General features: G+C 34.0%; 1 protein-coding gene across 4 annotated transcripts in view; it reads left to right on the top strand.

The window, feature by feature from the left end:
- CNKSR2 (connector enhancer of kinase suppressor of Ras 2) overlaps positions 1–19,194 on the top strand; it is a 281,792-nt gene that overhangs the window by 96,649 nt on the left and 165,949 nt on the right. For all 4 annotated transcript variants that reach the window (XM_057719237.1, XM_057719236.1, XM_057719235.1 and 1 more), the window contains exon 5: positions 18,058–18,099. In XM_057719237.1, the coding sequence (XP_057575220.1) occupies positions 18,058–18,099 (42 nt within the window). The remainder of the gene's footprint in view (positions 1–18,057; positions 18,100–19,194) is intronic.

Here is a 19,194-nt window from a genome sequence, read left to right as displayed (position 1 = left end):
GTGAATTTGCCATCCCTATCCACATATTCAAGTAACCTGGAGTTGAAAATGGAAAATTCAAAACATGTAAAGGTAAAAGACTAGTGTGTAATAGTCAGTCATACAGAGTGTGTGTTGTAAGAGGGATGTTAAGATTCAAGTAGTAGTGAAATACATGTAAAGTTCTAAAGGGGTGATATAAATTATACTGGGGTAGGCAGGCTATGAATTCTGTGGTTCACGTAGTAAGTATTAAACTATATGAAAGTTCAGTCAGGATAGTCTATCATTCATCTCAAACACAACTTTAAATATTTTTGCTATATTCTCAGGGTTAGTGTTTTAAACCTTCCTGAATCAGACATTCTAAGTGACCTGAAAAGTGGACTTGGGCTCTTGGGATTTGAAACTGGGGCATTTCAGACCAAAAACCAGGACAAACTTTATATGTAATTTTTAAACAATATGAATTACATTAATTAGCATACCTGTTGAAGGCAATGTGAAAGATGATACTGTTTTTTTATTTTATATTTAAATAACATATTTTAGTTCAATATAATTATACTCAATCCTTTTTAAGTTTTCTTCAGTTGTTTTAGTTGATGATGAAGGAAAACCATTATCTTTTTAAATTTTTCTTTATAATCCTAATATAATGAATCAGAAGTTAGATATATCAATAGAACTATTAGGCATAGTACCCAGATAGCTTGAGGACTATTTTTTCTGAAGACAAATATAAAACTAAAAATATATAGAATTTGCAAAGCTGAGATTATGTTGTGTATATATGCCTGTATCCCTTTGAAGGCCTAGAATATAACATTATAATCAGAATAGATATAATTATACAAACAGAGAGAACAAGAGAGAAATCCTCATTCTTGATGTTAAAAAAAAATATGATTTTCTGAAGGCTCAGAATGAAAGGTAAATGAGTGATAAAATTATTACATGCTAATAAGACTTTAGGAGAGCACTATTTAGAATATTTGGACATAATTTATTATTCTTCCAGCTTTCTGACACTTTTTGTGATTAAAAAAACTTTAAAACTTACTGTGTATTATATGAAAATGAAATAGGTTGTTTTTAAAAGTTTATTCTCTTACAAATCTAGACTATATTGCATGTTATCTGAGCATTTTACCAAAACACTTTTAAAGATGTAGATAGTATCACCATTAATAATAATAGAACTAGATGTGTGGTGTAGTATACTAATCAAGTTTTAGGTAGCAAATGACAGGATACTATTTTCTCAGACATCTGTTTTCTAACTGTTACATTTTTAAATTTATGTAATATTATATATATATATGCACACAAAAGAATACATGTCATATATATGTTATGAAGCATAAAAATAAATCAAATACTCATAAATTGGCCATTTAATTTAATAGCTAGAACATTACCAATATTGTCTTAGTTATAATTGTGCTCCTCACCATTCATTACCCTGCCTCTTCTCAGGGTGTTTATTATTTCTTTTTTTTTGTAAAATAGTTTCATACATTTTCTAAACATCTCAGTTATGTTTGTCTTTGAGCTTTATAAAAGTAGTATCGTTCTACATATTACTTTTTTCACTTGATCTTGTATTTCTGAGCTCATTCATGTTTTGTTTAGTAGTTCATTCACTCTCACTTCATATAATACTTAATTGAGTGTATATACTCCAACGTTTATCCTTTCTCTTGACCATGAATATTTGGATATATACTTACATTTAATAGTGTATGTAGGAGAGTAATGCTAGGTTATACAGTATAGACATGCTCATCTTTACAAATGTACCACATCCTGTTCTCAAAGTTTTATTACTTATTTATGTAATGTACTTTCATTTTCTTCCTACTTTCTGAATTACTATATTTTGTCATACTGTCTTCTTATGCAGTTCACCTTTCGAGAGGCTTTTAAAATTTTCTCACAAAGACCCCAAGAAGATAGAACTTTTACCATTATTGCTATATTATATATAAGGAAACAGATGTAGAAAAATGAGTTAGGTGCTTCTTCACCCTTGTAGGTGGTCAATTTTTCAGATGAGAACCCCTGATATGCTTCCATTTGTAATGTACTTTGATGATTCTTTTTAAAGAATCAAATCAAAAGTAATACTAATCCATTTAAGAAAAGATTTGCTATGGGAGATTTGGTGAACACCAGGTGTCTGCCTTTTGTACCTCTGTGTCTCCAGTGCCTGGCAAATAAATGTCTGTTAAAAGAGTGAAAGTATTCATTTTCCCCTTAAAATTACATCTAAAAAAGGGTTACAGGATCTTAAATGTAGCTGCTGTAACTCGTTCTGATGCTGATGAAAACCTGAGAGAGAAATAAACAGAAAATACTATTTTTTCAAAGTTGATAAAATCCAGGTATATCATGATTATTACAGATGCAAAACTAGTCCTTAAAATTTTAAGGCTGCTTCTTCCTATTTCTTCTCCTCTTAGTGCTTGTAACTCCAGGGAGATGAGTTGGGGGAGACAGTGGTGATGGCACTAGTCTCCTTGTGAAACTGTTAATGAGCTGGTGAATTGAGGAGGGGAAGGGAAAGGAATTATTGTGGAGAGGATCAGAAGCTTGGAGGGGAGGGCTGGTTTTGGACCTAGAAAAGATTCCTATTACTGTCCAGCCTGCTTCTCACCCTCCCCAAATAAATCCATGTGTGCATTTCCAAGTATCATTTAGAATGCTTTTGTAGCTTAAAAATTCTAATTTTGATCTGATAGCCAACTTGGAAACCTGAGCATAAAGGAACATAGAACATGATGTTACCAGACTATGGAATACCATAGCGGGAGTTATCAAAGTACCTAAAGGGAAAAGCCAAAAGGTTCAATTAGATAACTTTATTGGTTCTGGTTCTGTAAATATTTTCTTGCATATCTTGCTCTTATTTAAGTGCTATCCACAAAGTTTTTAATGCCTTTTGAAATGTCTACCCTAGAACTATTCAGCAGTTATTGATACCATAACTATTAATTTCCTTTTTAATGTCTCACTGTTTTCCACAGTCCTCCTCACCCCACTAAATATCTTACTAGGCTTCCTGTTCCTTCCCATTTAAACTATCTATACAAATGTTCTCCTGCCCTATTTCCCCACAAAGATTCAGAACTGCCTTTTAAAATTGAAATATATTCTGCCCTTGCCTCTTCTGTTCACGTTTTTAACCCCTCCCTCAAACCGTATCATCTGGATAAATTCTATTCCTTATGACATTTAAAAAGCATTAGCAAAATGCTTTTACAACATATTATCAGATTTGTTCCTCACAACAATCAGGTGAAGTAGGTAGACCAAATGCCATTATCTCAGTTTTGTAAATGAGTAAATGGAATTTTAGAGAAGAACAGTGACATAATCAGTTACTGACATGGCCAGGACTTAGATTCAGGTGCTTTGACGTGGTTTGTAATACTTCTTGCTCATTGTTTTTCAAGTTTGGCTTCACCTTAGAATCAGGTAAAGAACTTTTTATTTAATAACACTGATATCTGGGTCCCATCCAAGACCTATTAGATTAGACTGTCTGTGGTGGGGTTTTAATCAGTATTTTTTTAAATGATGCCTCAGTTGATTCTAATATGCAGCCAAAGTTGATAACCACAGTGATGTAGTCACACTTTGCTGGTTTAGTATGAGATGAATGTGAGATGGGAAGAGAGTGTATGTGATCAAGAACAGTGTTTCCCAGTGGTTGGTCCATGGACCATGATTCACCCAGGGAAGTTTGTTAAAAATGTGTATTCCCTGGACTTCACCACAATATGAATGATTGAGAACTATGGATCAGGAGATTCAACTATTTTTTTTTAATATTTATTTATTTATTTGGCCGTGCCGGGTCTTAGTTGTGGCATATGGGATCTTCATTGCTGTGTGCAGGATCTTCGTTGTGGCATGCGGGCTCTTCAGTTGTTGTGTGCAGACTCTTAGTTGCAGCATGTGAACTCTTAGTTGTGGCATGTGGTATCTAGTTCCCTGATCAGGGATCAAACCCAGGCCCCCTGCATTGGGAGCGTGAAGTCTTAACCACTGGACCACCAGGGAAGTCCCCTGGGAAGTTCAACTATTGATAGATGAAATCAGCCCAGAGCCCACACTTATAAAACAGGCTAGTTAAAGTTTTGAATTTACAACTGTAGTTATCAGTTCATGGTCTATCTGTGCCATCAGTGCCTCTCCAAAAGGATTAAACTTGTTCTTTGAAACATCAAATGTAAGTTATTAACAAAAATGGTCATTGTGCATTTGTAATAAAGGGAGAACCAGTGCCAGAAACTAATGTGGTGTCAACAGACAGGGGCAGGAACTAAAGTTACTAAAACAAGAAGGAATAATAATATTTTTAGCATTTATTATAAATCATTATGCCTTACATGGATTATATCATTGAATGATTATACAAAATCTATGACATAGATTTTCATGCCTACGTGAGATGGAAAGCAGCAAATCAAAGAAAATATAGAGCTACTATTTATAGGCACTGATTTTCTGAGGCATTTTGCCCTGCTGCCAAAGTAGTTTTAATAACCCAGGCCTCTTGGGTTGGGTCAGAATAACCACCAACATCAGATAGGTAATTCAGATGAAATTAGGCCCCAACACAACTGAAATAATGGATTGAAATTGTAATTGACAGTGGCAGGTTGAAGAACCGGTCAGAATTAAGTAATTAGGACAGGTGAACATGAGTCAAACTTTTAAAAATGAGGCAAAAATTCTCTAAAATAGAAGATGGAAAAAGACTATATTTGCAAGAAGGTAGCTGAATGTAATCTGCGGTTAATTGTGAATTACATTGTATGAAGAGTGACATAGCACCTCATATTTCCTGAAATGAAGAGGTGCAGCATGTAAAATTCATGGAATAGTTATTACATTAAACTCTGAGTTGGTTAGGTCTTCATTTGCTTGAGTGTTCAATTTTTCCCTCTTTTATTTGACGGAGGATTGTAATTACAACTTAAAAATGTTAGTGATTTTTAATAATATTCATGTCCAGTGCTCATGTTCCATGTCCATCCTGGGTTGCTATAGCTTTTCTCCACATTCTCTTCACTTCAAAGCTCAGAGTAGCCTCTTCTGGAATACTGCCGGCAGAGGAAAAAGGGAGCATGGTGAACTATGTACTGATTCTTAAAGTTTCTGCATGGAAATAAGACATAGCACTTCGGCTCACATTTTGTTAAACAAAGTAAGTAATAGATCCGTGGCAAACATCAGTGGCTCCAGGAAATTTATTTCCCTTAAAATAGAAAGTATATATTTAGAAGTCATAATACAGAACTGCTCCAGTAATGAATCTATAAACAATTCCAATATAGCGTTATAGTAGAATTTCAAGGACAACATGTTTATTTGAATATAAGGAAAGAGACAATAAAATGAGGTGCTAAATTTTTTTGAATATCAAGAAAACAGCTTGGTAAAGGTTAAATTTGAAGAATTTCTTCTTTTCCCTCAATGGTGTGTTTGTATGCATGTGTGTGTTTCTTGGTATTTTAAGTATAATCTACTGGAATATAAGGTGGTAGGTTTGGTGGGAGGGGGAGACTTCTTGAATTTTTTCAAAGCATAAAATTCTGCCTTATAATTGCTCAGTGTTGCAACTAGGAAACAGTAAATGGATACTGATTCTATGTACTATCTATTTTGCAGGTGTACCGCATTAAGCCTAGATTTAAGCTAGTAGTATTACTTGGACAATTTAGTATTTGTTAGGATTTAAATATCTTATCCTCATCAGTTATCTAAAAGTATTTATTTAGCACCCAGGTAAATGGCACTTTTTCATATGTTGGACACAGTTACTGAAAAGAAATGGTTCCATTTTGTCCACAAAAGTGCAATCTAAATAGATAAAGAGGACAAAGATGTAGGAGCTTAAGGAATTTTTTAAACTAACACTTGGAATTTGTTTCACATATACTGTAACTTTCATTTATTTTCTGGCAGCCAAGGGTATTATCTTGAAGAATTAATGTTTAATTTATATTTTTTCTTAGTTATGGGGTGTGGTATTTATCTTTGCTTGAACTCTTTAGTTGAATTTGTCACAAGTGAAAAATTGTCTCCGAATTTTAGACCCTATAGATTTTCTTCCCATTGTGATATATTAGGTGGTCATTACAATAAGTAACTTGAACATGTTGAAGCTAGAGAGACTTATTATTACAAAGAAATTTTAGCTTCATTGAATGAATATAAAATTCTTGATATCTTTTACATGCTATGAATCTTCATGCTAAGATAGGTCCAATTATTTTTGTTGAAAATATCTGCTGAGATCATGCAGATTAAAGTGTAAAACCAAACTCATGTTTATAAAATGATTTTAAAACTGTGAAACTCAGTCTATTTTTTTTGTACAAAATAGGAGTGTGAAGAAACTAAGTGCCTTGTACTAGTTTGTTTAGCAATTAGTTTTATTTTTAAAATAGGGCTTTAAAAGTTTCATTTTTATAGCTAACCTAGAAACCAATGTTAAATATTTATTATGGAATATGAAAATAGAGAATCAATAGAATAAAATAATCATAACTGATAAATTCACATTTTATTTATAGAGTTACAGAGCACCTTGAGAAAGTAAAGAGACAGTGCAGTTGAATGTACAGTTCCTTCTTTGAAAATATTGACATTCTAATGGGAAAGACTAACAAATAGATTACTGATGGAAACATAAAATATGAACAGTTAAGTAGTTATCTGATTGGCCATTCAAAACCATTTAGGTCTTAACTCAAGACATGCAGAATAAACAAATTTGGTTCATAGTGGGGATTAGCTCATTCACTGCCCCTTCAAGTTGTCAAAACAAAGCTATTAAGGTTACAGGGATCATAGTCTCACTCTAATAAGTTTTCTAGTCAATGGTACATTGACTTGACATTTTTACTTTTTGTGCTTTTTGACACTTCAATCTTGAAAAGCCTCAGTAGTTTTTGAATTTGTTGGAGAGCCATTTAGATGCTGAAAAAAACAATCAGACTCATTTCTGCTTGTACCCCCAAGTCTCTATATGCTAAAAGATTAGTTTCCACAGCCATTCAACTGTTGGAACATTAGTTTTTCGTTGTCAAGTGAAAGGTGAGAGTGATTAGAGTCAAATGGGGTTTCATTTTAGATGACTTCCTGGGGGAGAACTGAAGCAGAATTTTGAAGAGGAATATGATTCAAGATGCAGAAGAATATGGTTATGTTCACCAACAGAACGACTAAGATGGCCTTGAAAGTCATGCGCACTCACATTCTCCTCCCATTCTTTGTTAATTGCACTTTTTATGTTACAACTTGTAACCTTATTTAACCTAATGAAAATCTTGGCCAATTCTTTTAAAAACTGGTCATTTTAAAATTTCAATAGATAAGATACCATCTTTCATGAACATTCTTCTTCTCATTTCCAAAATAACATCAGGAAGACTAACAAGTTTGTGGTCATTGAGTCAGTCACAATGGTGAAGGGATTGCCAAGGAGGTAGTTGTGGGGATATTATATCTCTGCCTTATTTGCCAAGGACGTTTGTCTGAAATTAGAATTAAACTATAGCATTTTCAAGAAGGATGTCGATAACATCCTGCATCCATAACGTAGCATAACATCTATAACATATTCAGGAAGGATGTCGATGCCTATCTATTTACCGTGCACGTTCTTCTTTGCACTCGAGACAGTCAATCAGCTTTCGGTCTCTGATGAGTCTTAATTTAGTTTGGACTTTTATCTTTCATCCATTACAAATCCTTTATCACTGGCACTGCTTTCTCTATGCATGCAAAGCTGTGTGATGGGTACTTTGAATTCATTTTCATGCTCCTCCATATATTACCTTACAGAGAGAATTGGTGTCATTGTACTGTGTGGCTACTGTAGATATCATAGTAGACTGGAATCTGCCCTTTGCCGAAGAAAAAGAAAAAAAATGAAGGCTCTGGTTGATGACTGGGAATTAAATCCCTTCATGTTTTCTTCCCAGATATTGCTTTTACTGTTATTTGTTTCTTGGTAAATGGCTTCTCCAACAGTTGGATGGACTATATATATATATATATAGTATATTTCTCTTGACCTGCACTGCTGTCCAACATAGTAACTACTAGCTGCATGTGGCAATTTTTTTTCTTTTTCTTTTTGTCCATACCACATAGCTTGCAGGATCTTAGTTGCCCAACCACAGATTGAACGCAGGCCACGGCAGTGAAAGCACAGAGTCCTAACCACTGGGACTGCCTGGGAATTCCCTGAATGTGGCAATTGAAATGTAAATTTAATTAAAATTAAGTAAAATTACAAATTCAGGTCCTCATTTGCACTAGCCACATTTCAAGAGCGTTAATAGCCACACATCTCTAATGACTATTGAATTAGACAGCACAGACATAGAATATATGTATATAATATATGTGTAGAATATATAAATATAATTATTATAATTCTATTATCACTGTAAGTTTTATTAGATATGTCTCTGTAATGCCACTTTCTCCATTTACTCCTGGGCACACAACTAACTCTTCCTCCATCTGGCTCATAAACATAAAGCATTGTCTGATCTTGTCCTTAGCTATCTTCCCACTACACATATTCTTTTTCGATGAATTCATTGTTGTTTGTTTTTCTTGTACCTTTAATGTAAATATTTCCCAGATCTGTTTCTAGTCTAAATCCAACTGAGCTTTTTCAGCTACTTGCTGGATAGCTTTGCATATGTCCTTTCAGCGACTTCTAATTTTACATACCCCAAATAGAATTATTTTATTCTCCCTAAATTCTCTCCTCCTATCATCTCTACAATGTTATCTATCCATTTGCTCAGACTTGAACCTCTGGGGTAATGTTTAACTTTCCCCTCCCCATTATTCTTTGTACCTAATGAATCAGTCACCCAATTCACTCATTCCTAGCTATATGTATGTCATCCACCTCTTCTTATCTCCCCTTCCACCATCATAACCTCAGTTCAAGCCCTGATTACATATCACATTTTTTATTGAAAAAGTATTCTGATTGACCTCCTTGCCTCAAGTTTTTCTCCCTTCCAAATCCATGCTTTCTTCCTCATCATTTTCGTAAAACATACGTTTGATCATATACTTCCCATACTCAAACATCTGTGAGCACTCCCTTGCAGCAGAGTAAAGAGCATACTTCTTCATCTTCCCTAGAGCTGAAATGTCTACTTGGTATGTCTACAAAGGTACACAACTTTGCAGAGATTCTTCCATCTGAGACATGCACCAAAGTTACTCCTGTAACTAAAGGAAAGAAACAAGAGGAAAGGAACCACGAGAAAAGGAACAAGAGATGTCTATTTGAGTTGTTAAGCTTTTTGGAGGGATCGGTAGAGGTAGGTAGGACACCGAGGCTTATAATGCAGGAAGCAATGTTTATTGTACCAGTACAGGCCCAGTGGAGTCACATCCAAAGACTGAGCCACGAACCAAAGGAGAGCTTATCCTTTTATAGACCAGTTCCTGCGCTTTTGGGAGCCTATAGCTATGTTTATCTATGCAGAAGCAATGTACAGAAGCCAGAGTGCCTGCCTTAGTTTTTCCTTAACTCATTGACCCAGATGTTTGCACTGCCGCTGGCAGGGTCTTGTGAAAGAGGCCATAAGTTATTTATTCCCTGGGGCTTGCGTTTTCCTATGTTTGCTTTGTCCTTCCCTGTTTTTGTTATTAACCTGCTTCAACCTAGACCAGGGAGTTTGAACTCCACTCCCACCCCACCCCACCCCCGTATTCCCCCAACACACACACACACACACACACACACGCTTATCATTCACATTGCTATTTAACACCGACCATGGCACTAGGTAAGCTACCCTGATTTCAACCTCTCCCAAATGAAAATCACAAGAAATTGTCAATTGACTGAGTTAAGTCTTTGCTACCCTAATGGAATGGGGCTTCAAAATAGATTGTTATACGAAAATAAAGCTTTTATTCCCTTTAAAACAACAAAATTCCTCCAGCCTATCATTGGTAACTCTCCACAATATGACTCATTATTTTCTAAGCTTTCATTCGCACTGCACTCACCCCACATCTTTTGCTCTAGCCAAATCGGCTTGCTGACTCCTGATTGTGCCTTTGTTCAGTGTGTTCACATAATTGGGAATGATTTTTCCCCATAAACCCCCAATTAAAAGCTATTTAAGGCCAGCTAAAGCATCATCTTCTCCAGAAGGTAATTCCAGAGTTAACAAGTAAAAATTTATCTCCTTTTTTATAGGATCTTCTGTTAGCATTTATCTTGTTTACCTTGTATTATTATTTGAATAGTTTCACCTACTTCTCTACTAAATAGTGAAATAATGATGGCCAAGGACCAAGATCAATTTATCTTTGATCACCTGATAGTGCTTGACAGTGAATTGTATTTAGATGTCAAAAAAAAAAAAAACACTTTTTAGTGAATGGTATTGTGACTTGAGTGAATGAATGAATGAATAAGAGTATAACACTAGCTCATTACATGAATTAATCACTGAAGCAGCATATGAAGAAATTTTGATACCTTAATAATAGAATATGTGAAGTATTCATTATGCAAGTACCATTATCAAAGGTTTGCATACATGGATTATTTAAATATTACTTGTAAGCAAAGCAATATTTTTTATATTATTTGTATCAATGAACTATAATATATATACTAAAAAGATACAGATGAAAATTTATAGCATTTGTAGTTATAAAGTTCCATGGAATAATATATAGTATTAGAGACATACACTGTTTCTCTTCACTCTCTATGTATTCAATATTAATAACCTATGTACCGTTCTTGTGACTATAATACGCAGTTGATGAGAAATATTACTTGTACTGAACATCCTAATCCCCAGGTGACAAAGTATTTAGCATCTATGGTAAAATATAGGATAGAATTTTTTTATGTATTCTACTCAGTAGAGCAATTGGATCATTGTTTCACAGAAAGGTAACTGATTATGATCCTGTATGAGTGATCTTACTTTTCTAAGAAAAAAAGTGATCAAAATTGAAGAAACATTGCTCTTTTTTATGAATATTGTCTTATTATGAATTTGGTGCATTTAAATGTGCATCACATGGTTTGTACAAGCATTATATGTAAAAAGTATAAAGAAGAAATGCAAGTGTTATTTTGCATGTACAGCAAAAGACAGCATGAGCTACTGAAGAGAATTCCTGGGAGTATATAGAGGCATAACTCTAAATCCAATTTTAAAAATCTAAATTTAATCCTAACCTAAAAATAACTAGAACATCAGAGGTGTGCCTTTCCATAGTATGAATGAGTTCATAAAATGGAGATTTCTCCATATTCAGTGTGATTTTATTTTTAAAACTTGGGGTATGATCTTTTGGGAAAAGATTTGGCCCTAAGTGTTAATAAAACCCACACTTCAGAAGCAAATATTTTAAAATCACATTTTTATGGAAATAAAATAGCTTACTGATAAGATGAATCCCCAAAGTACCTAGGGCTGTTTAAATATCTAGCATGATAAAATGAACTCCAAAAAATTATAGCTTAACTAAATAGAACATAGTCATTTAGTTTCTATTCTTCTCCCTAATATAAAGTAGCAGGTTAATATGTGCTTTTTGTGTTGTTCTGCCTTGTTTTGTTTTTATTGTGCTGTGTCTCAACCTTTGTGAAAGCCTTTGGTTTTCAATAATGAAGAGGCATTCTGGCTGAAAGAAGGTAGAGATACAAACAAGTAGAAGCAATATTCAAAGTAGTAAGCTACTTAAAGAAAGAAATCAGTTTACTAGCAGGAAAAAAGAAAAACCAATCAATAAATTGGGGGAACGTGTAACCGAAACACGAAGCTCTGAGAAGCTGATAACTATTTAGAGTGAGCTAGCAGATATTATTTTTAAATCAGTTTACTGTTTTATGGATTCTATATATTTGATCATTTTTGGTTTGATGTGGTTTGGTATTTTTCTATCACGTGATATCTTTTTTTTAAATTTTATTTATTTATTTATTATTTTTGGGGGGGTACACCAAGTTCAATCAACTGTTTTCATACACATATCCCCGTATTCCCTCCCTTCCTTGACTCCCCCCCCTCGAGTCCCCCCCACCCTCCCCGCCCCAGTCCTCTAAGGCATCTTCCATCCTCGAGTTGGACTCCCTTTGTTATACAACAACTTCCCACTGACTATCTGTTTTACAGTTGGTAGTATATATATGTCTGTGCTACTCTCTCGCTTCATCTCAGCTTCCCCTTCACCCCCCGCCCCCTCCCATTCTTTGTATCTGCGTCCTTGTTCTTGTCACTGAGCTCATCAGTACCATTTTTAGATTCCGTATATGTGAGTTAGCATACAGTATTTGTCTTTCTCTTTCTGACTTACTTCACTCTGTATGACAGACTGTAGTTCTATTCACCTCATTACATATAGCTCCATCTCATCCCTTTTTATAGCTGAGTAATATTCCATTGTATATATATGCCGCATCTTCTTTATCCATTCGTTTGTTGATGAGCATTTAGGTTGCTTCCATGTCCTGGCTATTGTAAATAGTGCTGCAATAAACATTATGGTACAAGTTTCTTTTGGGATTATGGTTTTCTTTGGGTATATGCCCAGGAGTGGGATTACTGGATCATATGGGAGTTCTATTTGTAGTTTTTTAAGGAACCTCCAAATTGTTTTCCATAGTGGCTGTACCAACTTACATTCCCACCAACAGTGCAGGAGAGTTCCCTTTTCTCCACACCCTCTCCAATATTTGTGGTTTCCAGATTTTGTGATGATGGCCATTCTGATCAGTGTGAGGTGATACCTCATTGTGGCTTTGACTTGCATTTCTCTGATGATGAGTGATGTTGAGCATCTTTTCATGTGTTTGTTGGCCATCTGTATGCCTTCTTTGGAGAAATGTCTATTTAGGTCTTCTGCCCATTTGTGGATTGGGTTATTTGTTTTTTTGGTATTAAGCTGCATGAGCTGCTTGTATATTTTGGAGGTTAATCCTTTGTCCGTTGTTTCGTAGGCAACTATTTTTTCCCATTCTGAGGGTTGCCTTTTAGTCTTGTTTATGGTTTCTTTCGCTATGCAAAAGCTTTTAAGTTTCATGAGGTCCCATGTGTTTATTCTTGATTTTATTTCCATGATTCTAGGAGGTGGGTCAAAAAGGATCTTGCTTTGATGGATGTCATAGATTGTTCTGCCTATGTTTTCCTCTAGGAGTTTTATAGTGTCTGGCCTTACATGTAGGTCTTTAATCCATTTGGAGTTTATTTTTGTGTATGGTGTTAGGAAGTGTTCTAATTTCATTCTTTGACATGTTGCTGTCCAATGTTCCCAGCACCACTTATTGAAGAGGCTGTCTTTTTTCCATTGTATATTTGTGCCTCCTTTGTCAAAGATAAGGTGCCCATATGTGTTTGGGCTTACTTCTGAGTTCTCTATTCATTTCCATTGATCTTCCTTTCTATTTTTGTGCCAGTATCATACTGTCTTGATCACTATGGCCTTGTAGTATAGTTTGAAGTCAGGAAGCCTGATTCCACCAACTCCATTTTTCCTTCTCAAGATTGCTTTGGCTATTCGGGATCTTTTGCGTTTCCATACAAATCGTAAGATTTCTTGCTCTAGTTCTGTGAAAAATGCCTTTGGTAATTTGATCGGGATTGCATTGAATCTGTAAATTGCTTTGGGTAGTACTGTCATTTTCACGATGTTGATTCTTCCAATCCAGGAACATGGTATGTCCCTCCATCTGTTTGTATCACGTGATATCTTATAAAGTGGAATACATGTTTCTCAAAATATTATCTTTATCAAAATCATCTTGAGGATCCCTACTCCAGATCTGCTAAATCTCTATTTCTGGGGAAAAACCTGGGGATTGGCATTTTAGCCCACTCCTCAAGTGATTCTCATGTATCTGTAGAAGTAAAATGGAAAAATCACTGCAGTAACTTAACTATGTTTGGGCGTACTTTCATTGCTTTTGCAGTAATGCCTTTATTTTCTTTGCCTAAAGACCTACTTTTTCCAAGACCCAATTAAAAGCCACCTTTTCTAATTTTTGTTATGGCAAAGTTAGTTGTTTTCTCCCCTGCTTCCCCAGCCCCGTGATCCTGCCTTTATTAAAATAGTAATTATTGATGTCCCAAAAGTCTTAGTGCATATTTAAGCTTTAATAACTTCACATATATAAGTATAGTACAAATATATTTGAAATTTTAATTATTTCAGTTTCTTTTTCAATTATTTAGTTTTATTTCAAATAGTAAGTCTTTAATTTTAATATTTGTGTGTGACAATTTTTTAGACCTATGGAAATACTCAGCCACCTTAGTCACATGATGTATCTCCCTTAGACTTTGTCTTGTGGGGTCATCTCAGAATTCTCAAGTATGCATCAGTACTTCATTCTTTGAATAATACTAAGGCCAGGATGTAATTACAAATGTAATCCTTTTAGTCACTGAGGAGCAGCAGCTGATAAAAGTTTTTACAAAGTTTGAAATTTGACTTGCACAATGTATAGCACAACACAGTGATTTTGTTGAATTTTAATAAGAAATAATATTTTTTAATTTTAAATTTATACTTCTAAAGTTATTGAAACTTAAAACTGCATGAAGACTATTGAATTCTACATATTTTAACTTATTTGTGTAAATGCCTATCTCCTTAAACTGTGCTTCTCTAAGCCATGTTTTATTCATCTTTATAACCTTAACACAGATAATTGATACTTGCTGAATCAAGAGGAAAAGTACATCTATTATGCATTATCCAATTAGTTTAATATATTCAATATTATTAAACTGTTACTAGATATATTTAGTATATTTAAAGTTTAGCTTCAAACATATTAATATATTTAATATTTAGTAATATTTACTATTTCCATCCATTACAATTATCCTTTTAGATGCTCAAATTGCTCCATCCCTGGCCAGTGAGAATTTCTTCATATTGACATCTGAGTCCTACTTACACAGTCCTAATAGTCTTTAATAGCTTCTTTGTATCTTGTGTCACAATATAATCCACGCTTCTCTTGTACAATTCCTATCCCAGATCTGGTATTAGCTATTTTCCAAGAAGGCCTGGGAAACGGTATTTGAAGACCACCAATTGTGGGAAGTTCATTTATTACTAAATTGATCGTTTCTGTGCTTTTTCAGTGGACAGGGCTAAGAGAAACATACGTACATTTATACATATGTAATACATCAAGAGACTCTAAGGTTTTACTTAACTTCTTATGTATGTGTCTGCTTTCTTCCATGCTAAAATTACTTACCAATGTCACCAAGAGTGATAGAATGATGCTGTCATGTAATTGTTCAGTTCCTTTATCCTATAAAACATACACAACAGTTTCAACAAAACAGTAACAGAATGACAACACTACTAACAACAATATGGTTACTGAAAATATGAAAGTGAGTCAAAAATTACCCGCACTCTGGCTGTAGAATTTATTTTAATTAACTTTTAGAAAAGCAAATACATCATTTTTTGGACATAATCTTCTTGCTTTTCAATACAGTTTGTCCATCTGTCAACAACTTTCGTATTCCCTCATAAAAAAATGTTTTAGGCTGAGCTGCAAGCCACGAATGCGCACCATCTTCACTTCTTCATCAGAAGTGAATCTTCATCCTTGTAGGGCTGCTTTCAGGGGACCAAACAGATGAAAGTCTGATGGAGCAAGATCAGGACTATAGGGAGGATGGTTTAACACCTCAAAACGAAGTTTTTGCGGAGTGTTGACAGTGAGGGCAGAGGTGTGCGGATGTGCATTGTCATGCAAGATCACAGCACCCTTGGATAGCAGTCCTCTGCATTTAATCCGAAGTTTAGGCTTCAGCACAAACTTTTCGAAACCTGAGTCTGTCATGGATTATGTCATAGGCAGAGCCATGACTGATTTGCAAATGATTTGCCACATAATCCACCATCACTCATCTATTCTACAGAATTATTTCACGTGTATGCTCAGTGTTGTCATCAGCCGTGGACATGGACCAGCATCCGGCTCCTTCTTGATGGCTAACACTTGTGCAACCTTCCTTGAACTTCTCTATCCATTCATACACACTTCTTCATGACAAAACACTTTCTCCATACTGCGTGCAAAGTCTTCAATAAATAACAGTACCAGGTACACCCTCAGACCACAAAAGAGGAATCACTGCACACTGTTCTTCTTTTCTGCAGATCACAAGTGGGGCATCCATTTTTCCTCACACCGCAGTTACAAATGAACTGATGTTACATGTTCACACCTGCACAGCAGTGACTGGGGAGACGGTAGCCTTGAACGGAAAGCACTGATAAGACAGTTCAGCCAACAGAAGTTTTAGTATAACTGGTGTGCAGATAATTTTGACTCACCCTCATAGTATAACATTTTGTTTAACAGTTCTTTTTTGCTATATCCTACTAAGGATGTACAAGTAAAGTATATTTTAAAGAGACTTGAAATGGTTACTCTCTGTGTGATTATTCTATCACTAGCGGAATATACATTTAGATCATATATTTTTCCTTGAGAATCCCTTTGAAGTTTGAACATTTAATCATATCTTCTGATTCTGGGAAGGTAGGTAATTAATGAAACTTGCATCCATTACAGCTGAAGCTAGCTGCAGAGGCAGCATGGGGAAACTGGGCAACTTCCCAGCTTCTCCCAAATCGTCTCTTCCCAGTGTAATTGTGTTTGAAGTTAATTCTGTAAAATTGAACTCTTCCAAATTCAGATGTAAGTACAAATACACTTTCCAAATATAAATGTTTTATCTACACCTTGGCTCCTCTGTACACATAATTCATACTTAATTATTAAGAGTTGACTTTATATGAGTATATAGACATAGATATGATTGTGTTTGTAACAAACCTCTCCTTTGGCACAGGAGCCTTTCAGAATGGCAAGGCCCAATCCTTAAGTATTTCTATTAGTTTGTGAAATGAATTAAGCCAAATTTAACTTTAAAAATTTTGCCCTGATAAGAATATGTGCTTCTTCTGACAAAGTATTGTGGTGAAATGGCATGATCAAAAGCTATGTTGAATAAGATTCCTTTTTGTCAAAATTAAATTCAGAGGAAAAAATGAAATGGATTCTCATTCCTCAAAATATGCAGTACTGTGGAATATGGATATTTTTTCAAAATTAGATAGCCAAATAATAATTAGTTAACTTTATATTTTGAGATAAAAGTAATTAATTTAAAAGTTTTAAATGCTACAGAGCAACAATTGTTCATAGTTAAAATGTATTTATCACTTACTGTATGCCGGATAGTGCTAAGCCATTTATTTCATTTTCTCATTTCATGCTCACACATCCTTATTGATTTACTACTAATATCATGCCCATTTTATAAAATCCCTAGAGTAAACTGAACCATAGAAACACAAAGTTTCTAAGCAAAGATCGCTTTGCTATTTCACTGCTTATTGTAAGTCTAGGAATTGTGGATAAAAAGACAATGGTGAGTTTTTAAAAATAATATTTTTATAATTTCAGGGACTCAAATTTAGGCAAGAACTATAAACTTGATATTCATTAGTAGCATATAGCAATTTTAAATGTGTAATAAAAAGTATATTTAATATCTTACAATAAAGTATTTTTGAGATTTTTGATACGACTATTGAAATAAATATTAGTATTTTTCTTAATGTTCCAATCTATAATAAATCAGTATTTGGAATGTTGGAAATATTTCAACAAAATACATTTATCATATGTAAAAGTTTAGGCAGGAAATGATTATAGTAATTTTTGCAATAGATGTTTTTATATCTATTCAGTGTATATTGTCCTTTATTATGTTTCAAATTAGTAAAATTACAAAACACAGTTAAGCAAAAACTTAAAATCCCTATGACCATCAGAGCTAACCAATGTGAATATATTAGTATATAGCATTCCAGGTGTTTTCCCATTCTTATTGCTGTTCTTGCTTGAGTTTTCAAGACTTTCAAGTTGTAGTACAATTCCTAACAAAGTATTTTAAAAGGTATGCTTGATTTTTTAAAATAAATGTATGTTTCTTTTTTTTTCAGGATTGTACTGTATATGAAACAGAGAATAAAATTCTTCATGTGGTAAGTATACTTGGATTTATTTTCATCTTCGTTACAAAATAGGTATTCCTTTGTTTAGCTAGTTATTAAGGAAAAAGCTACAGCCTACAAAAAAGTGAGCCCTGTATATTTTATAGGAAAAGTACAAAAGAATCAAAACATAACAGGTTATATTAGTTATAGCCATTCTATTGTAACTTAATAGAAAAAATATGATATAGTATTTTAAGATTATAGTATGTAGCAAAGGAAAATTCAATAAAATAAAGAATCTAGAGAAAAGGAAATTTGAAATAAGAATTTTTCACTCAATCTGTGACAGAAAGAGGTCAGAGAAGAAAAGTATCTGGTTGTATAACAGATAATTCACCTCTGTTGTCATTTGAATGAAATACTTCATAAAATAATCAAACTGCCTTTACTCTAATTCTGTATTCACCAACCTTCTAAATTTTAACTTGGTCATATTTATTGAATCAGTTAATGACTTTGCATGTATTTTATTTTATTACTAGAAATACTGAGTATGAGTACATTATACTTTGTAGAAAGGCATCTTCTTTCTCCTTAATGAAGTCTGCTGCTTTTCTTTGTTAATCCATTTCTTGGTTGATGTTCATCTGCCCTAATAACTTCACCTCTATTAGAAATGAGTGACAACATAAATAACATTGAAGAAGTTTAGAAATGAATGCAGTATATTTACTTTGGCAATTTTGCATTTCAGCTAGTGATAATTTAAAGATCTTCTCTGATAATGATTGAGACAGTGGATGGCATTAACCAATCAATTCAGCTCAGAAAGCACGTGTGTTTTCATGCTATTATTCCACTGTCCTTCCTGGCCTTTTTATGCAAGGATGACCCAGCCTTCACTAGAAGATTGTATACTTGTGTATTACTTTTCTCACAATAAGAATTATTTTTTAAAAATAGTATAGTATACCACTTGGTATGTGATGCTGGAATACTTTATTTTTATTTACCTATTTATTTTTGGAGCATAGTTAACTTTATAATGGAATACTTTCTTTAAAACAAAATTTTCAGAAAAGTCTCTTTCTAGGTTTCCTGTAATATACAAGAAATCACTTTGAGTCTAAAAAACTTTGTCTG

This window comes from Hippopotamus amphibius, chromosome X, assembly GCF_030028045.1.
Source record: "Hippopotamus amphibius kiboko isolate mHipAmp2 chromosome X, mHipAmp2.hap2, whole genome shotgun sequence".
Lineage (NCBI taxonomy): Eukaryota > Metazoa > Chordata > Mammalia > Artiodactyla > Hippopotamidae > Hippopotamus > Hippopotamus amphibius.
The sequence above is the reverse complement of the archived record's forward strand: the minus strand, read 5'-3'. Positions and strand labels throughout refer to the sequence as shown.